Here is a 26,586-nt window from a genome sequence, read left to right as displayed (position 1 = left end):
GAGTTCAACTCTCATCTGAATGAAATAAAAACAATTAAGATTCCTTCTGAGCATGGGAAGAGCATCTTCCATGCCCCACAGAGTAATCATAAGTAGCCCACATGCCTCTATGTCAGTGTTTCAACATAGTATGACTCTTAGGCAGGCTTGAGGCTCAGTTTTTTTTTTTCAAGAAATGCAAAGCAACATACTTAAATATCCCTTTCAGTTTCGACTATAGGATAAAGTGAGAATGTGCAGAAGAAGAAAAGCTTCAAATCAACCTGTCACCCACAGAAATCAGTAACCTTTTTATATTGCTCTTGTTTTTGTTTCCCTGTCCTTTCTGTTATTTGTTTGGAATTGCTCCCAAAATTGAGTATTACTGGCCTTTCCTTATTCTTCAAGGATATGATTAAATCTTCTTAGGCTTGTCTTCAACAGTTGTCAAAGCAGAAGTGTCAGGTCATTATTTCGTGCTGCAGCTGAAATTACTCGCCAGTGCGTAGAAGCTTTCCTCCACTTGATGACGAAGAGACCTTTATTCACTGAAGGTATTAGAGCTCTATTTTTAAATATAGACCTGGCCGTTAAGAGTTAAAAATAGGCTTCTAAGAACATGTCGTTGAAGAGAACAGTAATCAGTTAAACCTCATTAGACATCACATGAGACAGAAGGCTCCTCCCGGGAAAAGGGTATAGTAAAAGCACCCTTCTATACTTAGAACAGCAGTGAAGTTACACAGTGGAGGAGGCTGTGTGCTTAAAAGAAAGGCTATTGCCATCAAGGGAACTAGTCTTCAGTCAAGGAGTGTTGGCTTAATCAAGCTGTTCTGATGAATCCTGTGGAATTTCTACTTTCGAGAGAACAGCATTAACAAGGAGGTGTCAAGAATGGAACTAGGAAAAGCCAAACTTCTGCGAACTGGTCTTAATGCTTTATACCAGGCGATACACCCGGTGCACGGGATTGCATGGACAGATGGCAAGCAAGTGGCACTGACTGCGTTGCATTTTCATAACAAAGAACTGAAGTTTGGTGACTCAACTGTTATTGGTCAGTTTGAACATGTCCATGGACTTTACTGGAGCCCATGTTCTGCTGACACACCAGCATTGCTCGCCGTTCAGCATAAGAAGCACGTTAGTGTTTGGCAGCTGAGCTATAATGTCTCTGAAAAGAATAAGCTCCTGGTTTCTCAGACCTGTGAAATTGGTGAACCATTCCAATTGCTTCCCCAAGGCTGTGTGTGGCACCCAAAGAGGGACATTTTGTCTGTACTTACCAAACGGGATGCTTCGGTTTTATATGCTGTTCGTTCAGACAACTCCAGGGTTAAAGCGGATATCAAAAGCAGTGGTCTCATCCACTGCGCCTGTTGGACTAAGGATGGCAATCGCTTAGTTGTTGCTATAAGCAGTGCTCTTCATTCCTATATATGGGATGATGCTCAGAAAACATTAAATGCTTGTTCCTTTTGCCCAATATTTGATGTCGGAGGCTATATCTGTGCAATTGAAGCCACTCTGGATTTCCAAATTGCTGTGGCCACTGAACTTCCTCTTGATAAGATATGTGGCTTAAATGCAGGTATCACATTTGAATTGCCGGTAGGTACTGAAACAGGTTCTCTAACTTCACAGTCTACATTGGTGCTTGGGGATGAGGAATACTCTTTGGATCTGAGAAGAAAGTCTATAGATTCAGACAAATCAGTAGCAGTTGATTCAGTCGCTTCATCTTCATCAGGCCCGGTTGATTTAACCCACATCCTTGCAAACCATCGTAGATCTGATCCCAGTCCTTTCATTTCTTTGAGAAGAAAGGACTACCCTTCAGGAACTGGTCAAGATTCTTCACACTTGATTCTAGTGACTTTTGAAGGAAAGGTAACCACAACCAGAAAAGTCAGCATTCCAGGCATTTTGGTTCCTGATATAATTGCCTTTGACCATAGAGCTCAAATTGTGGCGATAGCTTCTAATACTTGTAATATTGTTTTGGTCTACTCGGTAACCTCATCCTGTATGCCCAATATTCAACAGATTCAACTAGAGAAAAGTGAACGACCCAAAGGTCTATCCTTTTTGACAGATAAACTCTTATTAGTTTTGATTGGCAAGCAGAAGTTCACTGATCCTGCACTGATTCCATCATCTAATTCAGATAGATATATTATCCGGCTGATGATCAAAGAATTAATATTTGAAGAAGAATCCTCAGCAAAATCTGAAGTCACTCAAAGTCTGCCATTTAGTTTTGAGTCCTCTGTGAACCTTCCTGGGAAAAGAAAATATTTTGAGAATCTTTCATCAGAGGATCAAATTGTAGGGAGGGAGCTTTTAATACCAGGCAGCACTGTTATTCAGTCTCCTAGTGGAAGGCGACGTATGCTGGAAGAAGTGAAGAGTCCTAGTTATGAGCAAAGTTCATCATCCAGTGTGAGTGATTTTGATGAGAAGAGAGTCTTAGGAGACCCATCCATTGCTCTAGAAACTTTGGATGCTGAACCGATTAATCGGTCAGTGGCTCTGTTTGGTCTTGGAACACCTACTAGATTTTCTAATAGATCAGTTTCTCCTAAAGTGATGCAAGAAACTTTAAATTCTCCAAAAAATAACAACTTGGCTAGTGAAAAAGGAGCGAATCAAATATCCAGAAATCTGGAACGATTGTGTGGCAGCTTCAATGATTTACAACTGCGACTTGTTGAACTAACAGAATTCACTAAAAATGGGAAGAGATTATCTCTAGCTTACCCATCTTCTCAAGAACCACCTTTTGTTCACATCACCTACCAGGTAACTACATAAAATTGTCCAAGGTAATATGTTCTTGAAAACTTCGTAACAAGTTGAGGAATTAGTCTTCATCTTAATTAGCAAGTTTCACATGAGCACTACTCTGTGCTTGATTAAATTGGTAAAATTCTTGTCATGATTGTTGTATCTGATACTTCTCACTGGAAAAACTAAATTTGCTCATTATTTACTGCTCAGCTAAATTGCCATTAATGTATTATATATGCCCCTTTGCTTTAATAATAAAAAAAGTAGGTGATTTCAAATCAGAAGGCATTATTTACTGTAGCAGATACTTGGCAGCATTACATGTGGTTTTTAAAATGATTTGAATCTTTTGGAGAGACAAATTATTGGACTAGCATTTGTTGGTATGAATACATAAGCTTCAAAGATTAATGGACCTTACAGCATAAAAGCATTAAGGAAATACAAGATATTAATATTTGATTGTGTAATGAAGGAATTTACAATGGATCATTGTTTCATTTCCCTCACTTGTATACAGGGATTCCTGTCTCTTTGTTTTTTTCATGAGATAAAAATCTTCCCTTCATATTCTTTAAGAAAACAGTTCCTCAATTTTTGCCGTATTTCTTTTGTCAGCTGACATTTTAGTCTTTCCAGTGCACAAGACTGTATTGATGAGAACAGAAGGGCTTCCCCCTATGTTGCTTAGTCAATAATTTAGCTGTGCCCCATTAAACAAACTACTAGAGCATAAAAAGTCACCATTTCTATTCTAAATAATTCAAAGTTATTTTCACCCCAAAATGAAATAAAATACAGTGTACAGGACAAGGCAGATATCTTTTCTTCTTTTCAGTATCTTGTAAGAAGGCTCTTCTGTTGAATTGCTGTTGATTCTTTCCTAACAAAAGTTGTAGTTCTTAGATGTTGCACCTAAAAAATAAATTTAAAAAATCTATCAGCCAGACCTAGATTCTGGACTCCCAAGATGACCAGGTAGAAAACTATATTGTGCTTTATTGCTGCAGTCACTTTTTTGATTAGCGATTCAGTAGCAGAGTGTATTTCTTTTACACTGGATGTATTGATGTCAGATAATTTTATCTGAGCCAGTCCATCCATAGGGTGAATGTGGCATATGTTCTGAGTACAGCAACAGTCACCACTTGTCATTGCTTCTTCTATTGCATCTGTCACTTTTTTATGCCTCTCTGCACCCTCCAGGCTGTATTTTCCACTAGTCACTTTGACAACAGTTACAGTAAGTATAAAAAGGAGAAACAAAGCTAAAAGCATAAACTTAACAGCTTTTATGCCAGCAGCACACTTAAAGAGTGGCTGTGATGGTGGGATAGGCATGGGAGGAAGAGAAGTTAGAATGAGCTACAAGTAGCGTTGGAATGAGCTGTGTTGAGGCCTGGTCTGTGAGGAATCAAGGTCTCTTCCAGTGCTCAGGAGCAGCCCTTACACAAGGGATGGATGATAAGTAGTAGCTTAGTTTATATACAGCAGGTTTGCACCAATAGCTGTTTAATGTAGTTTGACATATTTTAGCTTTGTTTCTCATTTTCCTTGCACTGCTTTTTTGCATGTTAACAGTATGAATTTGCATCATTTTTTCAGCCATGGGATCTTTGGCTTGGGTAGCTTTAAAAAAAGTCACTTTATACAGTTACAGGCAGATGTGTCTCTATTATTATTATTATTATTATTCATTTATTTATTTATATAGCACCATCAATGTACATGGTGCTGTACAGAGTAAAACAGTAAATAGCAAGACCCTGCCGCATAGGCTTACAATCTAATAAAATCATAGTAAAACAATAAGGAGGGGAAGAGAATGCAAACAGGTACAGGGTAGGGTAAGCAGGCACAGGGTAGGGTAAAACTAACAGTAGAAAGTAACAGTAGAAGTCTACCTATAAAGCTGAAAGTATGTGTGCGGCTTGGTATGTCTGGAAATGTTTACCCACTTCCTAATGAGGTAGAAGCTTGAAATTTGGCACACTGATAGGTCTTTATGTATAATGTACCAGAAAAAAATCTTAAAACCCAATTTTTTGGGTTTAAGTATCACCCCTCACCCTGAAGCTGCTATTTGCCCTGCAAGGATTGGGAGAAATATTTTGGTTAGTTTGTGTGACTAGCTGACTTCCACCTACTCTCGGCTGGACTACTGCAACCTTCTTCTCTCTGGCCTTCCTTCGTCTCACATCAGTCCGCTGGTCTCTGTCCACCACTCTGCCGCTAAGATCATCTTCCTGGCCCGCCGCTCTGACCATGTCACTCCACTTCTGAAATCTCTTCATTGGCTTCCAATTCACTCCAGAATCCAATATAAACTTCTCCTGCTGACCTTCAATGCTCTTCACGGTCTAGCTCCTGCCTATCTCTCCTCTCTCATCTCACACTATCGCCCCGCTCGGGCTCTCCGCTCCTCTGATGCCATGCTTCTCGCCTGCCCAAGGACCTCCACTTCCCTTACTCGGCTTCGTCCTTTTTCTTCTGCTGCCCCTCACGCCTGGAACGCTCTTCCAGAACACTTGAGAACTACAAACTCAATCACTGCTTTTAAAACTCAGCTAAAAACTTTTCTTTTCCCTATAGCCTTCAAATATTGAGTTTGTTCTGACTCTATACTGTTAGCTTCACCCTACCCGGTGCCTGTTTACACTTCCCTGTGCCTGTTTGCATTCTCCTTCCCTCTTTATTGTTTACTACAACTTATTAGATTGTAAGCCTATGCGGCAGGGTCTTGCTATTTACTGTGTTATCTGTACAGCACCATGTACATTGATGGTGCTATATAAATAAATAATAATAATAATAATAATACAGAAGACCATACAGTACTTTTTGAGCATTTGTGTTGATATAATCTACAGTTTTTAATTATTAAAGAGAAGTTTTTATATTTTTCAGAAATAAGAAAAGCATTGAAGGAAAGTTAGTGAATTAGGGAAGAAGTGAGGAAATAGGGGAGGAGTGGGCTGTTACTTAATATTGACTATTAATCAGCCTATCAATGGTAATGGGCAAGAGGTAATTGCTCTAATTTATAGATGTGCAAGCTCAGTAGTAGTAATGGATTCTCCACCCTCCATCAATTAAAGTCATGGTCAACAGAACAAGGGAGGACAGGAATGTACCCTCCCACAGTTGACGGGGGGCTTTTGAGTGCAGTCTACCTCTCGTACACATCTGATTCTCTAGATTGGGGGCCCCATCGCATCACATACAAAGGTGATACAACTGGATGTTGGAAATTTTGTGCCCTTTCCTGAGCCATTCCTATCCCTGATCTTTTGTTTCTCAAAAGAAACCAACATACCTTACTGGTTTGTGTCACTCTAAATTGGGATGCTTTGACTGATTCACCAAACCATTATATATCTCCTCTGGCCTCATGCTTTAAATAACATCCTCCCCCATTATGCATTGTTAATTATAGCTTCTCATTGTGATACTGTTCAGATGACATGCTAAGCCATGGTGGTTAAGCATTTTGAGCTAAACACAATGGTGTAGCATGTCGTGTGAACCATTCCTAACCATGGCGGCTGCATAACCACAGTTTAAACATACTCATTAACCATTTTCTGCAAAAGGGTTAGCGGCTAACCATGGCTCAGCGTGATGTCTGAACAGGCCCTATTTCTCCACTCCTGCATTACTCTATAAAGCCAAATATATGAAAACCTACCACCCACCACAAAGTTTGGTATTATAACAGCCTTTGTTGCTAAAGAGAGCTCACATGTAGGCAGCTTTGGCTTTTCTGGTCAATGACACATTGAGCAGATGTCCCAATCAGAGCTCAGCACAGAGTTACAATAACCTTTGCAGTGGGTGCCATTTTAATCTAATTAATTTAAACTCTTTTAATTAGAATTTAAAACACTTTTCTGGGGTATATGTTTTAAAACAGCAAACTATTACTTTAATGGTATAATTTTATAGTGCTATAACTACAACTCTAATTTTAAAATTGATAAGGGGAAAAACATTTCTGGCAACTGCCATTTTAGTAGTGTGTTTGGGTTTTTTTCCTAATTAATCACTTCCAATCTATATGTAGATTCTAACTAAAGACTTTAGAGCAGACCTATTGAAATGAATGGGACCTAAGTTAGTCAGGACATCAATTTCAATAGGTCTACTCTAAGTAGGACTTCACTTGGGAGCTGTCTTCATGGTGCCATGTTAGCGCCGCATCCCTCTTCCGAGACGATGCAGAGGAGGGAGTGCTGGGTTTCCGGGTGGCCATCCAGGTCCCAGAGCCGCCACCACGCTCTTCATAGTGGAAGGTGGCCAATCGCTGGTTGCCTTCCACCAGGCTCCACCCCTGGCTTGGCCGCAGAGCAACATTACACAGAGGGAGCTCCATGTTAACTTCGCTCCCTTTGAAAAAGTCGGGGTAAATCCCCAACTTTTTCAAAACGCAGCATCACAGGGAAGCCCTGCAGTGGCTGCAAACCTGCGCCTGCATCATCTAACTGACAGCGTGCAGATCCACAGCCACCACAGGGCTTTCCCACATGTAGACAGCCCCTTGGATTCTACCTTATACATCCAATCCAAAACAAATGTTAAACACTTTGTTTTTGACATTTCATGGGTGGTAATGGGCATGCTTAATCTAATGAGTATTTAATCCCACTTGAATACTTGATTTTTATTTCTCTTAAGGATCACTCTGATTTGTTTTTCGAATGACCACTCAGGTGGATTGGACATTCGCCTTCCTCAGGTCATGGTTTGAAGTATCAATGTCACTGCACTCATATTTTGAGTCTATTGAATGTAATTATTGTAATAATGTACATTACAAAGTCTGGAAGGAAAAATACTTTTGATATATACTGCTATTATTACTTTCTCCTCAATAGATACTAAGGATACAGCCCTATGCATGTTTAGACAGAAAATAGCTCTATAATATGCTGGCTGGGAAATGCTGGGAGCTACAGGATTTTTTGTCTAAATGTTCATAGGATTGTACCCTAAGAAGTACTGCAAAATCCTTCTTTCAGTGATTAAAAAGTGAGAATTCGTACCCAATATCAAAGGTAAATTAAAATAGATTGGAAGGTCAATTCAGTTAAGCAGGATAAATGTAAACAAAGTCGAGAAAGAAGAATTTGTGACAAAAAGAGTGGAATGGAGAGGAGAATATGAAACTTGAGAAGTCAACTAACTGGGCCAAGGAAGTGGTGGATCATCATAGTTTGCAGAGGTCATCTTTAATAAATCCACAAACCATATTAATAATTGGGAAAGCAATTTTGAACTGGAATGAAAACATAAAAGAAGTCATGAAAACTGATGAAAGGTGAGAGTGATATGGCTCTGCTTTATAGGGTGATAGAAAAGTCAGACAGTTTTGAAGGCCAAGATTTAAAAAGACCATTAAGAGGTGGAAATGCAGTAGTCAAAACAGGAGGCGATTAATGTATGGATAAGTTAAAGCCCAAGAGGACACGAGGTAAGGACAGGGTATATTCTGATAATGCTCTGACAAGGCTGAACAGATACAAACAAACATTTTGAATTAAGGAGAACAGTAGGAGATTTGGAAATATATGAGACACAGAAGATGTCTACCCAGATGAGTATCTTTGTTACTAATTCGATGTTTTATAAAAGTTCCTCTGTGGTTAGTAACCTGAATAATAATTTAATCAAGATCTTTTCAGGGGATGATGGATAGTGCTCTATTTTGTAAAGATCTTTGTTAGTGTGATTTATGGATATAGCTTTAATAGTTTGCCTTTGTAAATGAGAGATGGATAGTCTTGCCCTTGAAGCAGGAGTCAGGAGAGGTCTTTAAAGCATCTTACAGAAGGCAGATTAGGCTGAAGATCTGAGGGTAAATTATCTATCAGGAAGTTGTTTTTAATTTGTAGTACTAAGGTATTTGTTTAGAGGAAATAATGGACTGGATGAGGGCCAATAAACTGAGACTCAATCCAGACAAGACGGAGGTACTGTTAGCAGGTGGTTTGCCTGTCTGGCTAGGTGATGTTCACACTTTTCTGGATGGGGTTGCACTCCCCCTAAAGGATTGGGTTCGTAGTTTGGGGGTGCTCTTGTATCCAGAGCTGTCACTTGAGGCACAGGTGAACTCAGTGGCAAAGAGCACCTTTTATCAGCTTAGGCTGATATACCAACTGTGCCCTTATCTGGACAGAGATAGCCTAGCTACAGTTATCCATGCTCTGATAACCTCTCGTTTGGATTACTGCAATGTGTTTTACGTGGGGCTGCCTTTGAAAACGGTCCGGAAACTTCAACTGGTACAAAACAGAGCAGCACGGTTACTAACAGGGACTGGGCAACGAGACCACACCACGCCAGTCCTTTTCCAGCTTCATTGGCTGCCAGTCCAGGTCTGGGCCCAATTCAAAGTGCTGGTATTAGCATTTAAAGCCCTAAACTGCTTGGGGCCAGGCTATCTGAAGGAACACCTCCTCCCATATGTACTTGCCCGGACCCTAAGGTCATCCTCAGGGGTCCTTCTCCGCGAGCCCCTGCCAAAGGAAGAGAGGCAGGTGGCTACCAGGAGGAGGGCCTTTTCTGCTGTGGCACCCCGGCTGTGGAATGAGCTCCCTAAGGAGGTTCACTTGGCAACTACATTATATTCTTTTAGATGCCAGGTGAAGACCTTTTTATTCTCCCAGTATTTTAACAGTCTATAAATTAATTTTAACTTTGCTGATTTAAATTTGCTGCTGTTTTTATCTTGGTTGTGCTTTTATATTGTATTTTATATTATGGTTTTATACTATTGTTTTGTTTTGAATTGTCTTAAATTTGTAAACTGCCCAGAGAGCTTCGGCTATTGGGCGGTATAGAAATGTTAAAGTGGCGCTGGAGAGCAGCCTCCCTTCCATTATGTGTTTAGGATTGCAGCCTCATACATTCTTTTGTTATGTTAGAGTAATATTACTCAGAATATTACACTGTACTCCTTTCGTCACCAGTTGAAGACCTTTTTATTCTCTCAGTATTTTAACACTTAATTTTAACTTAAATTTAAATTTTACTGTTTTAACTCTCTATTTTAATTTTATATCAGTTTTGCTGCGTTGTTTTTATTCTGGTTGTGCTTTTTATATTGTATTTTGTATTTGTGCTTTTAACCTGTTGGTTGTCTTACTATGGTTTTAATTTTTGTGAACCGCCCAGAGCGCTTCGGCTATTGGGCAGTATAGAAATGTAATAAATAAATAAATAAATAAATAAATAAATAGAATGGAGATAAACATTTCTGTCCATAATTGTTTTTATTGGATACAAATAAAAACAATTTTTATTTGTATCCAATACAATACAATACAATATGAGGGGGATGGCAGATCTTATAGTGAGCATGACTGAGGCAGCGAGACGGAAGTTAGTGAACGATTGGAAGAAGATCAAATCACCAAACTATGGATGAATAGCTGAAAATGGCTTAAAATAACAATATTATCCAAATTAACACATTATATAAAATTAATAAGGCTGTATCATGAAGGTTTTTTTTGTTGTTTTTTTGTAAATAACTAGTCACTGTTTGTTTATTGTGTTTTGGAGATAATACAAATCACAATTGTTCATCTATTGTAATTTTTTAAATTATATTTGTATAATGCTCTTACCTATGGCTCAGTCAAAGCAGTTTCCTTCTGGGATGAGGTTTACATATGCTTAGCTTCAGTCTCAAATGCTCCCAGACCATTCACTGGGGTGAATGATCCCAGTGAATTAATGGTTATTGTGAATTTGATACATTTGCTTTGTTTTGGATAATCTTTTAAAAATGCATTGAAAGTATTAAAAAGCAAATTGATTCCCACATATATCCACAGCATAATTCTATACATTTTTACTCAGAAGTAAACCCCACTGTGTTCAGTAGGGCTTTCTCTCAGGTAATTGTGCAATTATTGATGGTACAAAGACCAAAAGCTTATAGTAGTTTATATCCTCCAGATGTTGTTGGACAGCAATTCCCATCTGCCTTCACCATTGGCTATTCTGGCCAGGGATGCTGGGAGATGCAATTCAAGAACATCTGGAGAGCCACATGTTTCCCATCTCTTGCTTCTATACTAGCATGGTACAATATATTAGCACATGTCATGGCATATTTTTCATGTTAAAACTGCCTTTGCACAATACTCTGGGGGTTTTCCTCCTCTTTGAAATGCACACAAGAAAAATGAAAATCTGTGCTAAGCTAATAGTTATTACCTGCCAAGTTTTCTCACAGAAAGGAGCTTCCATTTTTCAAGGTCCCCACTTCCCTTTCGTCTCTACACTGTTTCATCCAGGAAACCATTGAATTCTGTTTCTTAGTAGAAACAAAACTCTAGTCTGGCTTTCAAACTGAGGTAGTAAACCTGTAACTCAACTGTAGCACTTCAGCCTGCACATGAGGGTAATAGGGTGACCATATGGAAAGGAGGACAGGGCTCCTGCATCTTTAACAGTTGTGTAGAAAAGGGAATTTCAGCAGGTGTCATTTGTATGCATGCAGCACCTGGTGAAATTCCCTCTTCATCACAACAGTTAAACCCGCAGGAGCCCTGCCCTCTTTTGTATCTGGCCAAGAGGGCAGGGCTCCTGCAGCTTTAACTGTTGTGATGAAGTGGGAATTTCACCAGATGCTACATGCCTACAAATGACATCTGCTGAAATTCTCTTTTCCGTACAACTGTTAAAGATACAGGAGCCCTGTCCTCCTTTCCATATGGTCACCCTAGGTAGTATGATTGAATGTCCCCCACAGGGGCTAGGATTTTTTTTCTTTGCATGAAGGATTCAGCCTGTATCTTAAGTGATATAGTCCAGACACAAATTGACCACCTTTCCTGCTGTTTGTATGAACTAGGCCATTGATATAGTGTATACAGCACAAAACTAGTTTTTCATTGGAAGAAAAGGCACTTAAGATGAGGATGCTTACAGAAAGCTGCATGGCATATAGCTTACTGATGCAGCAAAGCAATTTGAGACACCAGTGAGCCTGAGAGCAAGTGGACATGAACAGAAACTAGTATCCCAGCACTAAAGGGGATTAAGAGACATTGATTTGTTCTGAAGGTTAATTAAGATGTGGAACAGATGACTAAAAACAGAAATGGAAAATTCAGCTGTGAGCCTGTTGGAAGAGAAAAAAGTGTCTGAAAAAAAGTGTCTAATAAATATTATAGAAACTGCTGAACAAGATCCGGATTGTTTTGATGGCTCTGATTATTTTTCAGTTAAACTGCTGCAACATTGCACTTTGTTTTTCATTTAATTTGAGGAGGGCTAAACAAGATGTTAATGTGATTTACAGATGATGCTAAACTGAAAAGTGTTGCAAATACCAGTTCCTCAGCATGGGGGCAGGGGACAGGATGAGCCCTGAATTGTATGGTTAGAAAGTTTCAGACAGTGCGATTTTCAGCATGTCTACTGAGAATGAAGTCCTAGTGAATTCAGTAGGGATTTTCTACCTTGTATGTTTAGAACTGCAGGCAAAACCACGGAACAAACATTGAAAGATAAGGGAGGAAGATAGTATAACATAATTATCTTAATGAAACCAAAATACTGGGAACAATGTCTTCCAGAGAAGAACAGTCAACATTTTCATGGGTACATATGTCTGTCTCTCACTTATGTGGCTGCATAACCTTTGCAGTCATCAAATCTTCCACATGTTTTCATCCCACAGCCCTTGTTGTCATTATTAGAAACAGAACACAAAGGTTATTGCAACCAAATCCAACTAAGCTGTAATTCAGCATGGAACCAGTGGCCAATCTACATGGCTGATTTATTGTGGGGTGAGAGCACATTAAGGTTGTTTGTGACAGATGACACTGTGGCCAAAGCGCAGCAACCCTTCAGCAGCATCCTTGAAAAGGCACATTTTAATGTGAGTCCCCACGCCCCACAATGGCGCTGTTGCCGTTCTGCTGTGTATGCTCCATTCCTCTGAATTAAATTTGGCATGGTGGGCATGCTTACGGTGTGTGTCTGTGACCTTTCTGATCTGGTGAAGTGTTAGTCCAAGGGTGGTGCCTTCCTTTTTGTTTGGCTTTCATTTCTCCCCCCTGTTTGTACTCACAGGCTTTGGAAAGAGGTGAGGCTTCCTCTGCTAGAGCCATTTCTACAGAGAGCTTTGAGGCTGTAATTACTAGCTTGCTTGCTCTCTTTCCTGCTGCCCTTTGGTCTTTTCCTTACTATTACTCTGTGCTATATCAGACACTACTGCAATTAACTGCAGTTTCAGGCTCCCTCCAGCTTTCTTCCTGTTGGTTTCCAAACTTGTCTTGCAGTAGCAGTATAGCACTATGACATCATAGCCATATGGTGCTATAGCGGTGTAGCACTATATCAACTATATCACTTTAGTGCGATGTCAGAGCTGGGAGTTATAGTTAAAAGATCTCAAAGCCAGGACTTAAAAATATGTTAAAGATTCATTGCAGGGGAGCCAGATTTGTTTCTTACTTCCGAGTAAACATGCACAGAAATATGGGTGGCTTTACATAGAGTTTCATCCAGCACTGGGATATGTTAAAGATTTAATGCTTTAGGGGTTTAACATTTTAGTGCTTTAGCAATATGGGGAGTCATGTTTCTGTGGAGAAAGACTGTCAAATGCATTGGTTGGTGGGATGTACGAGGGGAAAAGACTCTGCCCCCTTTTCCTGGAAGCTTGATATATAATACATTTCTTGTCCCTGAACAAAAGAAAGAGGGGGGCAGGTGGGAACCAAGAACTTCTTCAGACAAGCGTTTCATAACACACTCGTGACTGGCCACTCACAGTTGTTCACAGGTCATTTCGATGACGCAGTGATCCTCCTGCGTGTCTCCCGCTCCTTCCGACATTTCTTTTCGTTATAAAATAGTCCTCAGAAAACATGACTCTTCTGAGCTATAGCCATATTTGTCGCTATTTCCTGCCGTGTGCAGAAGTTTCGTTATAAAACAGCCACTAGAGGGCACTGTCCCACTAAACTGAATGGGCCACGTGGTCACTACTTGCTTCCCCTTTCTCCCCCGTGTGATTCTGCTCGTCTTTATCGTGGAAGAGAAGCAGGAAGCAAGAGCGACGGTAAGGAAACACGATTTCCCCCATCTGAAACAGCCCCAAGCATCTCATTAATGATGTTCATTTTGACTTGCTGCCTCTGCCTGCCTCACTCCCAAGTAAGGTAGATTTTAGAGTGCAGTGTGGCCTGTGAAAGCCCTTGGTTTGGGAGTGGTATAGTCCACTTTTTTCAACTTTAATTATATTCAGTATTTTTGTATATATGCGGGAAGAATATATGAAAGCTTTGCTGGCAAAACCTCAACTCCTCCTATCCTTCCAAGGACCATCTGTTGTTTTCTCTTTCAATTTCTTTATTTCCTGCTTTCCCTTACCTTCAGCCCCAGGAGAAGGCTGCTGTTCTAAGCAAGTTTCATTAAACTAAGTGCTAGTTGTTTCAGAGTAAACATGTATAAGTTTGCAGCCAGAGAGGGATTAGGATGAAAACTGTCCTTAATCACATGCCTCAGAGATTAGAGAATTACTACCACAGGTAAGGAAGAACTTAAAGTAATTTCCCAGCATAGTCTCCAAGCGCAGAATTTTCTGAGAAAAGAAAGGCCTAGCAGTTTAGGGCTGTGAAAAAAGATCATTTTTTAAATCTCTCCTTGACTATGCAAGCTGCTTCATCCTACTTTTTTCATGCCTGACAAGAGCTCTGCTTGTTCTTCTTTTGCCCTTTTGGACTACTTCATACCTTTCCCATGAAAACTTTCTCTCAGCCTCAACTGCTCCCTCGCTGTTCTTTCCCTTCTGTCCACTTCTTCCTTAATCTTCATGGGGCTGTCTTCATGGGAGATTTCCTGTGGCTTGGATGCATTGTGAGGTCATTTGTGGCAAATGACTTTGTGGCCAGCGCTCTCCCAACTAGCTGCTTCCATCTCAAAAAGCTACAGTAGCTGAGAGTCGTTTTACTCCGTTCTTTTTACTTAAAGCGGCTCCCTGCACTTCCTCTGCAATGTGTATCATTCCTCCCCATTAAATCTGTTCCATTGAGAGCCATCATTATGTGCTGCCTTATTGCTGTGTAACTCACTTCTCTGGTGTGTTATTTAGCTTCCCTGATGTTTGAATTAAAAACAGGTAGGAAGCTCTAACTCAGTGACAGTTTCTTGGAAAGGGGCAAAATTGGGATGTTGTCAATAGGAAGCCTTCAGGTCCCGCCCTGAATAACTTGGGATTTTTGTTTCATCATGGAACAGTGAGCACACACACACACATCTCCTCCCCACCCCTCATTCATTACAAGCGGGGAAAAGTGGCCAGAAAAGAGCTGGGAGTTTAATTCCCAGACTGTTCGCAAGAGTGGGGCTTATTTGTGCTGGTGGGGTGAATTAGTTAGTTTCCATTCATAAAAACACAGTAGGAGAGGGGAGCCTGGACAGGGCTGGGGAAACTAGTCTTTCCTATTGATGACAGTTGATTCTATTCCTTCACCGACACAAAAATATGTTTTCCCCAGTGCTGAACGGCTGGATTTTAGGGACAGTGCCGTATGACACTGAGGAAGCTGAGCCAGTTCCCTCAAAATGCAGACAATGACAATGCACTTTCCCCACATGGAACGTCACAATCCCAGTACCACTTCCACACTAATCTAGCATGTCCCTTTGAATTACTCCTTTCAGTATCACATTGAGCTTTATCACATGAGGGAAATTGTGGTTCCTTACTGTCACTTATCTGTCCCTGTTTTTGTACCTCATTACTTCCTCTTTCTGTCCAGAGGAGAAAGAGGAAGTACACAAAGACCACAAGGCCCATTTACGGTCGGTTTGTATCACACCGCTTTTCCTGCACACAGCAGGGGATTGTGGCAGATTCTCTGCGTTGTTGTTTTTAAAAAGTCAGATTAAAAGGGGTCTATTTTGCGATGGAAAAATGAGCAGAAGGAGCAGGAGGCACACAGGAGGTGGACGTCGTCATCTAAAGGACGCACACACACATCCATAAGTGGGCAGTAGCGAGCATGCAATAAAATGCTCATCTGATGAACCTCTTTATCTCTAGTCTGAGATGACTGGGCCTACAACATTCAAGCGGCAATCTTATACCTATGCCCATTTACCTGGGAATAAGTCCTATTGATCTTCAGGACTTACTTGTGAGAATACCACTGTCAGGGAGTTCCATCAAACAAGAATTTTATTGCATGCTCATTAATGGGCACTCATGGATTTTCATGGGTCCCTCTCACAACAACATCTGCCTTCCATGCACCTCCCGCCCCTTCTAGACTTCATTGTGCAACAAAAAACACCCCAGTAAGTCTGACTTATTTTTAAAGACAGAAGTTGCCACTATCTCCTGCTGTGTGAAGGAGAACATTGTTTACTTCCTCTTTCAAAAGAGGAAGTAATGAGGGACAATTGTGTGGGTGGAGAAGTGACAGTAAGCAAACACAATTTTCCCTCATGTGATGATACCCAGGAACTCACACCTCCCTTTCAATGTTTCCAGTAGGTTTATAACCATGCTTTGGGAAATCCTCAGCTTTGTCTGGTTTTAGACCTCTTTCCAAGAGGTATGTACAATTGTTAATGCCCCATCCATCCATGCATTTTTGTGCATGTGAAAATACAGAGCAGAATAAATGAAACACTGGAGAGACTACTTTGTGGGGATAATTAGCAATAATTGACATGGAAGGGATGTCACCAATATTCTAACAAGATCTTTATTTCTGTATGTTTATGTGCCTGAAGAAGCATTTTTCAAATGGAGCTGTAGCTGAAGAAACAAGAACTGTTCTCCTTTGTGATGGCAAAGTTCATCTGAGTTTAGTCCAGCGACTTTTTGATCTGCCTATTGTTGAAATGAAGTATGGTAAGTTTTCTTCATTACTCTTTTTTTTTCTTTTAGTTTGGGGAATATCCATTAACTGCCACGGGCTTTTACATGCACATCCTCCAACATGACATATGTTTAGCTGAGCTCCATCTCTGAACCCTGTGCTTGGACTATCAAGTTTATTCTCCTGAGTGCACGTTTGTAGCCCTCCCCAGTTGGCCCATAGCCTATACCTCCAGCAGGGCCTATTTGTGGATATGCTGATTCAGAAATGGGTTTGGAGATAAATGGAAGGTCAATTTATGGTCCACTTCTTTTCACTGGCATGTCTCTACCACTTTCTTGCTCTGTCCTTTTCTGTAGTCAGTCATCTACAAATTAATTAACCATGTCCAAAAATAGGATACAGATTAAAAGGCTTCTCCTCTTGCAGCTCAGCACTTCAATCAAGTTGCTAGTGCTCAGTCAGGTCTAGTGCCATGCTAGCAAGTTATTGCTCTTAAGAAATGATCAGTTATATACGGACTTGCTCTTTGGTTGTAGAGGTATCCCATAACCAAAGCAATCTGATTGCTGCTACTGCTAACTGGTTTAAGTAACTCAAAAAACAAACTCATTGGAAATATTTCATAATAGGTTTTCTGACAACTTCATGCCTTTCCCTATCAGAAAAACACACACCAAACATGCAGTGATACAGACAACAGTCTTTCAAACGGTTATACTTCCAATGCCTTGGATTAATTTAATCTAGACTGAGAACCGAAGGAGGTCACTAATCTAATTTTCCAAATTCCTGTCTTTAACTCCTACCTTTGGTTTACTTGTGAAGGTAGGGGAAGATGAGCAGTCAGGGAAGAAAATATGTTTCTTTTATATGGATCCTTAATTCATGCCTGCATATATTTAATTATTACCTGCAAGAATAAATAAACAGGTCCACTATTTTTAGCCCTAGTCTTTTCCATTATGTTTTTTGCAACTAGTTTGATCATATTCTGCATATATATACAATGTATTCATAGCAAATACTTCTGATGTTTTTGGTTTCTGTTTTATAGCTATATATGTGTATATTAATACAGGGACTTTCAGATGATTAAAGAATTCAGTAAAAAGCTTTCAGTGGGCATGTCTGTACATAATGGTAGCAAATAATGAATTAATTAATTAACATGAGCTTTCAGAACTGAGAGACTGCAGTATGAAGCAGAGTGACCACTTAGGAGCAGCGACGTAAGATGCATGAAACCAGAGCTACTACTGAAGTTAACCTAATAATAATAGAATTCCTTGGAATTACTCTGGGGAAGGGAAATGAGAATGCATCAATAGGGGATAAGGGGGAATCCTGAGATAATTAATTAAACCACAATTTGCAGAGCTACATGCTACATGAGAGCCACTTCCATTTTTTGGAAAGAAATGGGGGGAACTCCTATGAACCCCATGTTCGTAGGTTGTTAGCGTGACATCTGAACCCAGACATTTTGGGTTACACATGGGTCAAACAACCCAAATCAGGAGTTAACTTTGGGTTGTTTAACCCATGAACAACCCAACTGTCTGGATTTGAATATCACACTAATATAGATTGCTGTTTAAAAGCAGAATGGTCAGGCAAGTGGCAGCATGGCCTCTCTCTCCCACTCATGCACTACAAACCATTGGTTGCCGTTGCATGTGAACTAGGTCACTGGTTTATTTATACAAGCCTCAATCTAACAACAATGATGTAATTATCCATCCTTACATAATTAACATGGGGGTAGCCTTGCTACAGGTGGGATAACCATATGAATGAGCATAGCAACAATCCTGTTGGTGGTGATTTTTTTAAAAAATCATGTATCTTGTAATTTCATTGGGGGAAAGCCACCAGATTCAAAGAAGGGGGGAAAGAAGAGGGGAAAGGGTAATTAAATGGTGGGGCTTTCTTGATTTGGGAAGGGATAACATTACTAGAGTTTGCCAATTGCAACTATTTCTTAATGTGCCTAATTGAAGCCTCCTGCCCTGCAGGGTTGTAGCAAACAAACATAGTCTCTTAAGAGTTTAAAATAAAAATCATAATCAAAAACAATTATTTTTAAAATTCCCTTGTTTGAGCTTAAGGCATTCTCATAGATTAGTAGGGGTGCTTCCAAATGAACCAACATTCCCTGGGCAGAGTACAAAACATTAAAAACATAAAATTCAAAAAACGACAACACAGAATAAAACCAAGATCAAAGCAGCAGCGAAGAATAAATCTATTCCAGTCTATAAAGCCAAATTAAAACCAACAGCAGAATGAAGTACAGAAAAATACAAAAACTTCTCCCATTAAATCCACAGATGTATTGAAAGCTACACAAAATGTGGTTGCACAAGTGTCATCTGGGAAGCCACTCACATAATATGTTGTATTTATATAGCACCTCTTAACTGCTTGAAGTGTTCACATAACGTTTTCTCAGCAAAGTTGGTAACTTAGCAAAAATTTTGTGATATTTGCTTTATTCAGACGTAGTAAACTTGTAGCCAGCAGTTCAGATGAACAGAACAGACAGTGAAACTTTCAGAATGCCTTCCCGGTACAAAAATTTGTAATGTATACAAAAACTGGAAGAATAGCGAGAGCAGGGGAGATTCCAGTTTGCTCCATGTTCCTAACTGTAAGCAATCCCACAGTCCAGTAATCTGAAAACTATGTGGAAAAACTTGGGATCCATAGAGCAGGATGTTTATGGCATTTCTGCATTTGGCCACATCTTCTTCCATCCAGTCATGGCTTTGCATCAGATTGTCTGGGTCATTCACAGTGCAATCCTACACATCTACTCAGAAGTAACCCCACTGAGTTTAATGCGATTTACTCCCAGGGAAGTGTGTAGAGAATTGCAGCCTCCTAATTCAACTCCTCATTAAGAGATACAACAAAATTACTTACCCTCAGAAGAGGCTGTCTACTCTGTCTCTAAACAAGTCATTGTTCTTGATTTGCATACAAAGAAGTCAGGAAGGATGCTCAGAAAAGTAATTCACGCGGAAACACAAGAGTGGGTAGTTAAATTTTTTACTGCTGCACACTCTAATAGTTTTTCTTTTTGATTAGGAAAGTGAAATGAACCTCCAATTTTAATTCAGAAACTATGGTGTGTATTTAGGAATTATTACAGTGTTTAAATTGATCAGATAGCTTCTTGACTAATAGTTTTCATTCCTAAAAGAAACTGCACCCACCACCACAAACACACACACTTTCCAAAAGCCATATGAACAGAAGGAAAGTGCCCTCCTCCCCACTCCAGCACTTGTGCTCCAGGAAAAGCCTCTCTGGAGCACAGGAAGGCTGTCCTAAACAATGTGGGATGGGGCATGGCCTACTGGGGTAGTGGGATGACCCAACCTTGAGCAAAAATGGCAAAAGGTGCAGGTTCAATCCAACCTTGAGCAGTAATACATCTAATTCTTTGGTTCCATTCTGAAATAAGAACTTTAGAATTTGTGAGAGTATATTTTTATTGGACCAACAACATTTTAAATCATGAAAGCTTCTGAATCTTTCAGTCAGATTCTCTCTCAGATACACTTCCCTCTCATAAACCCAATTTGTTAAATGCTTTCTTACTAGTACAATTCTATGTAAATCTACCCAAAAGTGAGACCAGAGGATCCGCACGTCGCTCCCAGAGCGCTTCTATGTGACCCCAGTGCACCCTGAAAACGATAGTCTGACTTCCCTGTAAAAGAAACAAGGAAGAGCTGTCCATGCCGCCGCCGCCGAGGAGGAGAGCTCTCCACCGGCAAGGAGAGCTCGGCAAAAGAAGGTGGGGTAGAGAGCTGCTGTGGGAGCCCGAAGCCCTTCCGGCTGGGGATGGGCCCGAAGCGAAGAAATAAAAACAAAACAAAAATGCCCCCCCCCCAAAGCGAGTGAACGAGAAGTGGCTGCTTGCGTCGCTGCTTCCGCAGGTGGAGGAGTGACTTTGCTGGTTTTGGAGCCCACGGCGGCGGAGGGCGTGCGCGTGGCGTGGGCTCAACCTTCTTTTGCCGAGCTCTCTTCGCCGGCGGAGAGCTCCCCTCGGCGGCGGCGGCAGCGGCAGCATGGACGGCTCTTCCTCGTTTCTTTTACAGGGAAGTCAGACTATCGTTTTCGGGGTGCACTGGGGTCGCATAGAAGCGCTCTGGGAGTGAGGTGCGGATGGGGCTTAATCCCAGGAAAGTGTATACAGGGTTGCAGCTTTAATGACAAATTCTATGTCATATTTTACCTATTATTACTATTTTTTCTCTAGTAAGTTAAGGCTGTTATCCTATACACGTTATCTGGAAATAAATCCCATTCAACTTTACAGGGCTTACATCTGAGTAGACATGCATAGGAGTGCTCTGCACATATGTATTTGACAGAGAACTGGGGTGCTTCCGGACAAGGTTTTTACTGTGCAATCACATTGCCTCATTCACAAAGTGTTATAATGCATCCAGATGTCTGTGAGCTTCTCTAAACGAGTGATTTATTGCACACTTGTGACTGACCACTAACATAAGTTTGTGGTCCATTACACAATATCATCAACGTCCAGGATGTCTCCTGTGCTATCCCTGAGGAATCTTGCTTTTTTAAAAAACTGAGATAATGTGATATTATCTGGGATATCATGGGATCTCTCCACAACTAGATGGCCATTACACACAGTGGAGCCTTTCTCAGAAAGGAAGTTTTCAATTCAAAATCACGTGGTCACATGTAAAAGAGCCCACCATGATTGTGGGACGACTACAAGGACAAAAGCCCCGGTAAGGCTGCAGGATTTTTCCTGTGTATAGAGAAGCTTGTTGTCTTCAATTTGTTTCCCTAGCACTACTTCTGGCTTTTTTCTTACCAGAAAAAAACGGTTAAGGATGGAAAGATAGGATAACTGCACAGTGCCTTTTGATTGGTAGCCCTAGGAGACCTCCATCTGGAAGCATCCCAAAATACAGGCCAAAATCAGGGAATGTTACAAAAACCCGTCCAATTAAGGGAAGAGAAAGAACCGCATCAAGAGTGAATGTAGCCTGGTGCATTTTAAGCTACATGTTAAATATATGCTGTTGGAAGTGTTTTTCTTGTTTTAACTTCCAATATTATGTTTTTACATATATGGTTGGCAATGTAATTGTATAGGCTTACATGCGCCCACATGCACCACATGCAAACAGAGTAGTTATAGAACCCAAAGTCTGTCCAGAATTAGAAAGAAGGCATTAACTGGAAAAGATTAAAGGTTCATGGTTGGTAACGGCAATCTTCTTATGAGATGATAGACAACATGGAAGAGCAAGGCAGCATGTCAGTGAGCTTAATTAACAGATCTATCAAAAAGGGAGTTTTCTGTTTTAAATACAGTATTAAAACACACACACATTTGTTTAGTTTTAATTTTCTAGACAGCAACGGGAGAGCACCACCTATTGTTATTTTCCTATCATCCATTATTTGGTGCGAGCTACCAAATGATAAAAGGAAACTGTTCTGAATATAGGCATGCACAGCAATAAACTGTTCCTGGTAGAAATTAAAATTAAAACTAAGTTCTAAAAGGTAATTGCCCAGTCCCCTCTTTCAGATTCAGAAATTAACTGTGTGGATTGGGAAGATTTGAATAATACAGATTGGAGCATACTGTAATATGGCTAAGGGTAATAATAAATGACTTGCCATTAGATTAAATTACAATTAAACTGAGAAAAAACACCACTACAACTTTTTTTTAATATTTGAAATTGTAATGTATTTTTCCCCAGAAGCTGGAAATTTTAGTATCATACTAAATTCAAAGGCCAGAATCCAAAAAGCTACTTTGGTCATATCCAGCACAAGTTTATTTCCCCCACCCAGACTGACTGCATATCACAAATGGCTCTTAGACTTCCTTCAGTTTCAAAAGCGGCCTGCCGACTCCTAGCAGGGCAAGCACATCAACTGGGCCATCTTCCGCATTGCCCCCACCTGCGTGAATGCCACAGCCACCAATCACTCACACCTTCCTCCTTCCTGTGAAGTGTACCTGGTAGTGTTGACATTTTAAAGTAGAAGATGAATTCCTGCTCAGCTCCAGAGCAATAGACTCAACAGCAGATGGCTGTTATTTCAAATGCCCAAAATGCAATGTTCAACATTTTGTGTCACCTGCTGCTGATGTTCTAGAGCTGAGTAGGATTTTCTCTCCAACGTATGATGGTAGCAGTAGTGGCACCAGAGGAACATGGATAGGTAGAGGTGGAAGGAGTGTGTATTTTTCACTGCCCTCTCAATTTGCTATTTATTTGTTATTTATTTATTATTTATTTATTTATTTAATTACATTTATATACCGCCCCACAGCCGAAGCTCTCTGGGCGGTTTACAACATTTAAAAATAGTAAACATTAAAAGTATACAATTTAAAAACACACACACACACACACATAAAAACAGTATAAAAACAACAGTATCCATTTAAAAACAACAATTGTGGGGTCCATTAAAAACAAACTTAACGTTGTTAAATGTTGTTAAAATGCTGTTAAAAATGTCTGGGAGAAGAGAAAAGTCTTGACCTGGCGCCGAAAAGATAACAATGTTGGCGCCAGGCGAGCCTCATCGGGGAGATCATTCCACAGTCGGGGGGCCACCACTGAAAAGGCCCTCTCCCTTGTTGCCATCCTCCGAGCTTCCCTTGGAGTAGGCACTCGGAGGAGGACCTTAGATGTTGAGCGCAGTGTACGGGTAGGTTCATGTCGGGAGAGGCGTTCCATCAGGTATTGTGGTCCCAAGCCATGTAGGGATTTATAGGTTAAGACCAGCACCTTGAATTGGGCTCGGAAGCATATAGGCAGCCAATGCAAGCGGGCCAGAATCGGTGTTACATGCTCAAACCTCCCTGTTCCAGCTATCAATCTGGCCGCCGCATTTTGCACAAGCTGCAGCTTCCGGACCGTCTTCAAAGGCAGCCCCATGTAGAGGGCATTGCAGTAATCTAATTTGGAAGTTACCAGAGTATGGACAACTGAAGCTAGGTTATATCTGTCCAGATAGGGGCGTAGCTGGGCCACCAACCGAAGTTGGTAGAAAGCACTCCGTGCCACCGAGGCCACCTGAGCCTCAAGTGACAAAGATGGTTCTAGGAGAAATTACATTTCTATACCGCCCAATAGCCGGAGCTCTCTGGGCGGTTCACAAAAATCAAAAACATTCAAAGTATAAAACAATAGTATGAACTCTGGTATATAACAGTATACCAGAGACAAGAGGCTCAACTGAGTCTTATGATAGTACATGCCCCAGCTCCTAGTGCTAGCAATCAAAAGACATTAATGAGGCAAAGTAATTGCATAATAAAAGTCTCATTTGAAAGCATCCTCAATAGACTAAGGCCATAGCTAGACCTAAGGTTTATCCCAGGATCATCCCGGGTTCGTCCCTGCCTGAGCGCTGGATGCCCTGTGTGGCACTTATGTGAACAGGTTTGACCCCAGGACAATCTTGGGATAAACCTTAGGTCTAGCTATGGCCAAAGTCTCCTTGGGCATCTAGAACTAGTTCTAAAGTTATTTTGATCCTGGTCAAGGAATATAAATATAAACTAGCCACCAACATTTTTCTGGCGTATATGTGCTAGGACCCAAAAAGCTATTTTAGGTAGATACTCAAGAGTTTGTTTGCTCTCCTAGTGGGATTTGTTGTTGTTGTTGTTGTTGTTAAAGCTGGTTTTCTTTGTATAGCAAATCCGCATGCCATATAACAAACTGCTTTGAAAGAGCCCTCAGTTTCAAAAACAAGGGCCATGTGGCATGAAAACTGCTACTTAAGAAACAGAATTCCAGCACCACCTTGGGCACACACAACTAGTTGGGTAGATTTGGGTATCCCAACCACAATATTTTAATATACAATACTGTGGTATGAGGAATTTATTTATTTATTTATTTTATTACATTTAAATACCGCCCCACAGCCGAAGCTCTCTGGGCAGTTCACAAAAGCTAAAAACTGTAAACATAAAAAGTATACAAAATTTAAAAACCATCAGAAACATAAAAACAACAGCATCCATTTAAAACAACAATTCTGGGGTCCATTAAAAAACAAACTTAGCGTTCAATGCCGTTAAATGCCTGGGAGAAGAGGAAAGTCTTGACCTGGCGCCTGAACGATAACAATGTTGGCGCCAGGCGAGCCTCATCGGGGAGATCATTCCACAATTGGGGGGCCTCCGAGCTTCCCTCAGAGTAGGCACTCGGAGGAGGACCTTAGATGTTGAGTGCAGTGTATGGGTAGGTTCATGTCAGGAGAGGTGTTCCATCAGGTATTGCGGTCCCAAGCCATGTAGGGTTTTATAGGTTAAAACCAGCACCTTGAATTGGGCTCGGAAATGTATAGGCAGCCAATGCAAGTGGGCCAGAATCGGTGTTATATGCTCAGACCTCCCTGCACCAGCTATCAATCTGGCCGCCGCATTTTGCACAAGCTGCAGCTTCCGAACCGTCTTCAAGGGGTGCCCCATGTAGAGGGCATTGCGGTAATCTAATTTGGAGGTTACCAGAGTATGGACAACTGAAACTAGGTTATACCTGTCCAGATAGGGGCATAGCTGGGCCACACATCTAGAACTAGAACACACATCTAATAAATTATATTAAAAATCAAAATGGGATGATATATGGAGCTCAATAGCATCAGACCTCAATGCATAAGTATTGGGAAAACTTAATAAAATTTGTATTGAGCTGATACTTTACTTCTGAAAAAAATTATGCAGATCCATCTAAGGAGATCCATGCATGTAAACAGGTGTGGGTGTGGGTGGGTGTGGCCTCCCACCATACCTCTGTAACATGAGAGTTAGAAACAACAGCTCATGTTCCTCCTTCTCCTCTTATCTTTAATAAGAGTTAAGATTTTCAGGATCCAAACCAGAACTAGCGTGGCCATTTGTAAGAACCAGAAATGGAAGAAGTATGTTGTCCTTCTTGATTCCAAATTTACATCAGCCCTGTAACTATTTAAGTTTTGTGATACTGCAGTAAGAACCAGTTGAGAAAAAGAGACAATGACCAAGTATTATTTTAGGGTGCACACAACTTATACAAGTATACATCTTGATGCTTTGTTTGCCTTTCCCTCTAGGTTCTTCTTGGATTGTTCTTACTGCAGATGGTGAAGGCTTTATTCCATTGACATTTAAAGCAAAGCAAGAGATAATCATAAGGGAGGGAAGTGATAGTTTGGAAGCCTGTGGAAGTCACTCCTTCAAAAGAAACATTTCTTCTCAACCACCAAGCAGTGTGACATAATGAGGCAACTATCAAAAAACATGTTCTTCAACATAAAAATCTGCATGGGTGGAAAATCATTGGCAGGGTTTTTGACTGCATTTCAACTATAACACATGTGGCTTGTGTTCTACAATAGCTAGTTCTCCTCATGGTGATTCATTCTTCAGGATAAGATCTAGTACATCATGTCTGTATCACCTGTGGTTACAGACTGGGATTTATGACACTAAGATGGAGAATACTAAGCTAAATGTAATGTCATAACAATGGGTAAATATTGCCATTTGGTATATATTCTGTGCATGAAAGGTTAGCATTAATTATGTATATTTCTGCTGAAGAAACTGCACGTTTGATGGGCCCTAAGGTTTCTGTGGATGACAACACCATGTATTTTTTGGAAAGTATGTAACACTGACATGATGAGGAATAATTGTTTACTCTGACTCCATTAATCTTGTGGCATAACTCTTCCTAGAGGACAATATTGTGAACAAACATACAATAGTTTGGAACCTGTTTCCTGTGACTGGAACTCTTCTCACAGGATACCCTTGTCAGTGAAGGGAAGGGAGGCAGTTTCCCATAATTGCCCTTTACCCTGCAACCCTCTGTGTGCTCTGGAGGGTTGTGGGAGCCTCCACAACAGAATGGGAGGTGGTGCTGAAAGGGGAGTGGAT

At 40.6% G+C, this 26,586-nt stretch overlaps 1 protein-coding gene across 1 annotated transcript; it reads left to right on the top strand.

Annotated features, from left to right (window-relative positions):
• The first annotated feature begins 700 nt into the window (after positions 1-700).
• Positions 701-26,214, top strand: WDCP (WD repeat and coiled coil containing). The gene is made up of 3 exons (XM_063125262.1): positions 701-2,781; positions 16,537-16,657; positions 25,758-26,214. Exons 1-3 carry the CDS (start codon positions 874-876, stop codon positions 25,922-25,924), a joined length of 2,196 nt encoding a protein of 731 aa, XP_062981332.1. The 5' UTR covers positions 701-873; the 3' UTR covers positions 25,925-26,214.
• Positions 26,215-26,586: the final 372 nt, after the last annotated feature.

This window comes from Elgaria multicarinata, chromosome 4, assembly GCF_023053635.1.
Source record: "Elgaria multicarinata webbii isolate HBS135686 ecotype San Diego chromosome 4, rElgMul1.1.pri, whole genome shotgun sequence".
Classification (NCBI taxonomy): domain Eukaryota; kingdom Metazoa; phylum Chordata; class Lepidosauria; order Squamata; family Anguidae; genus Elgaria; species Elgaria multicarinata.
The sequence above is the reverse complement of the archived record's forward strand: the minus strand, read 5'-3'. Positions and strand labels throughout refer to the sequence as shown.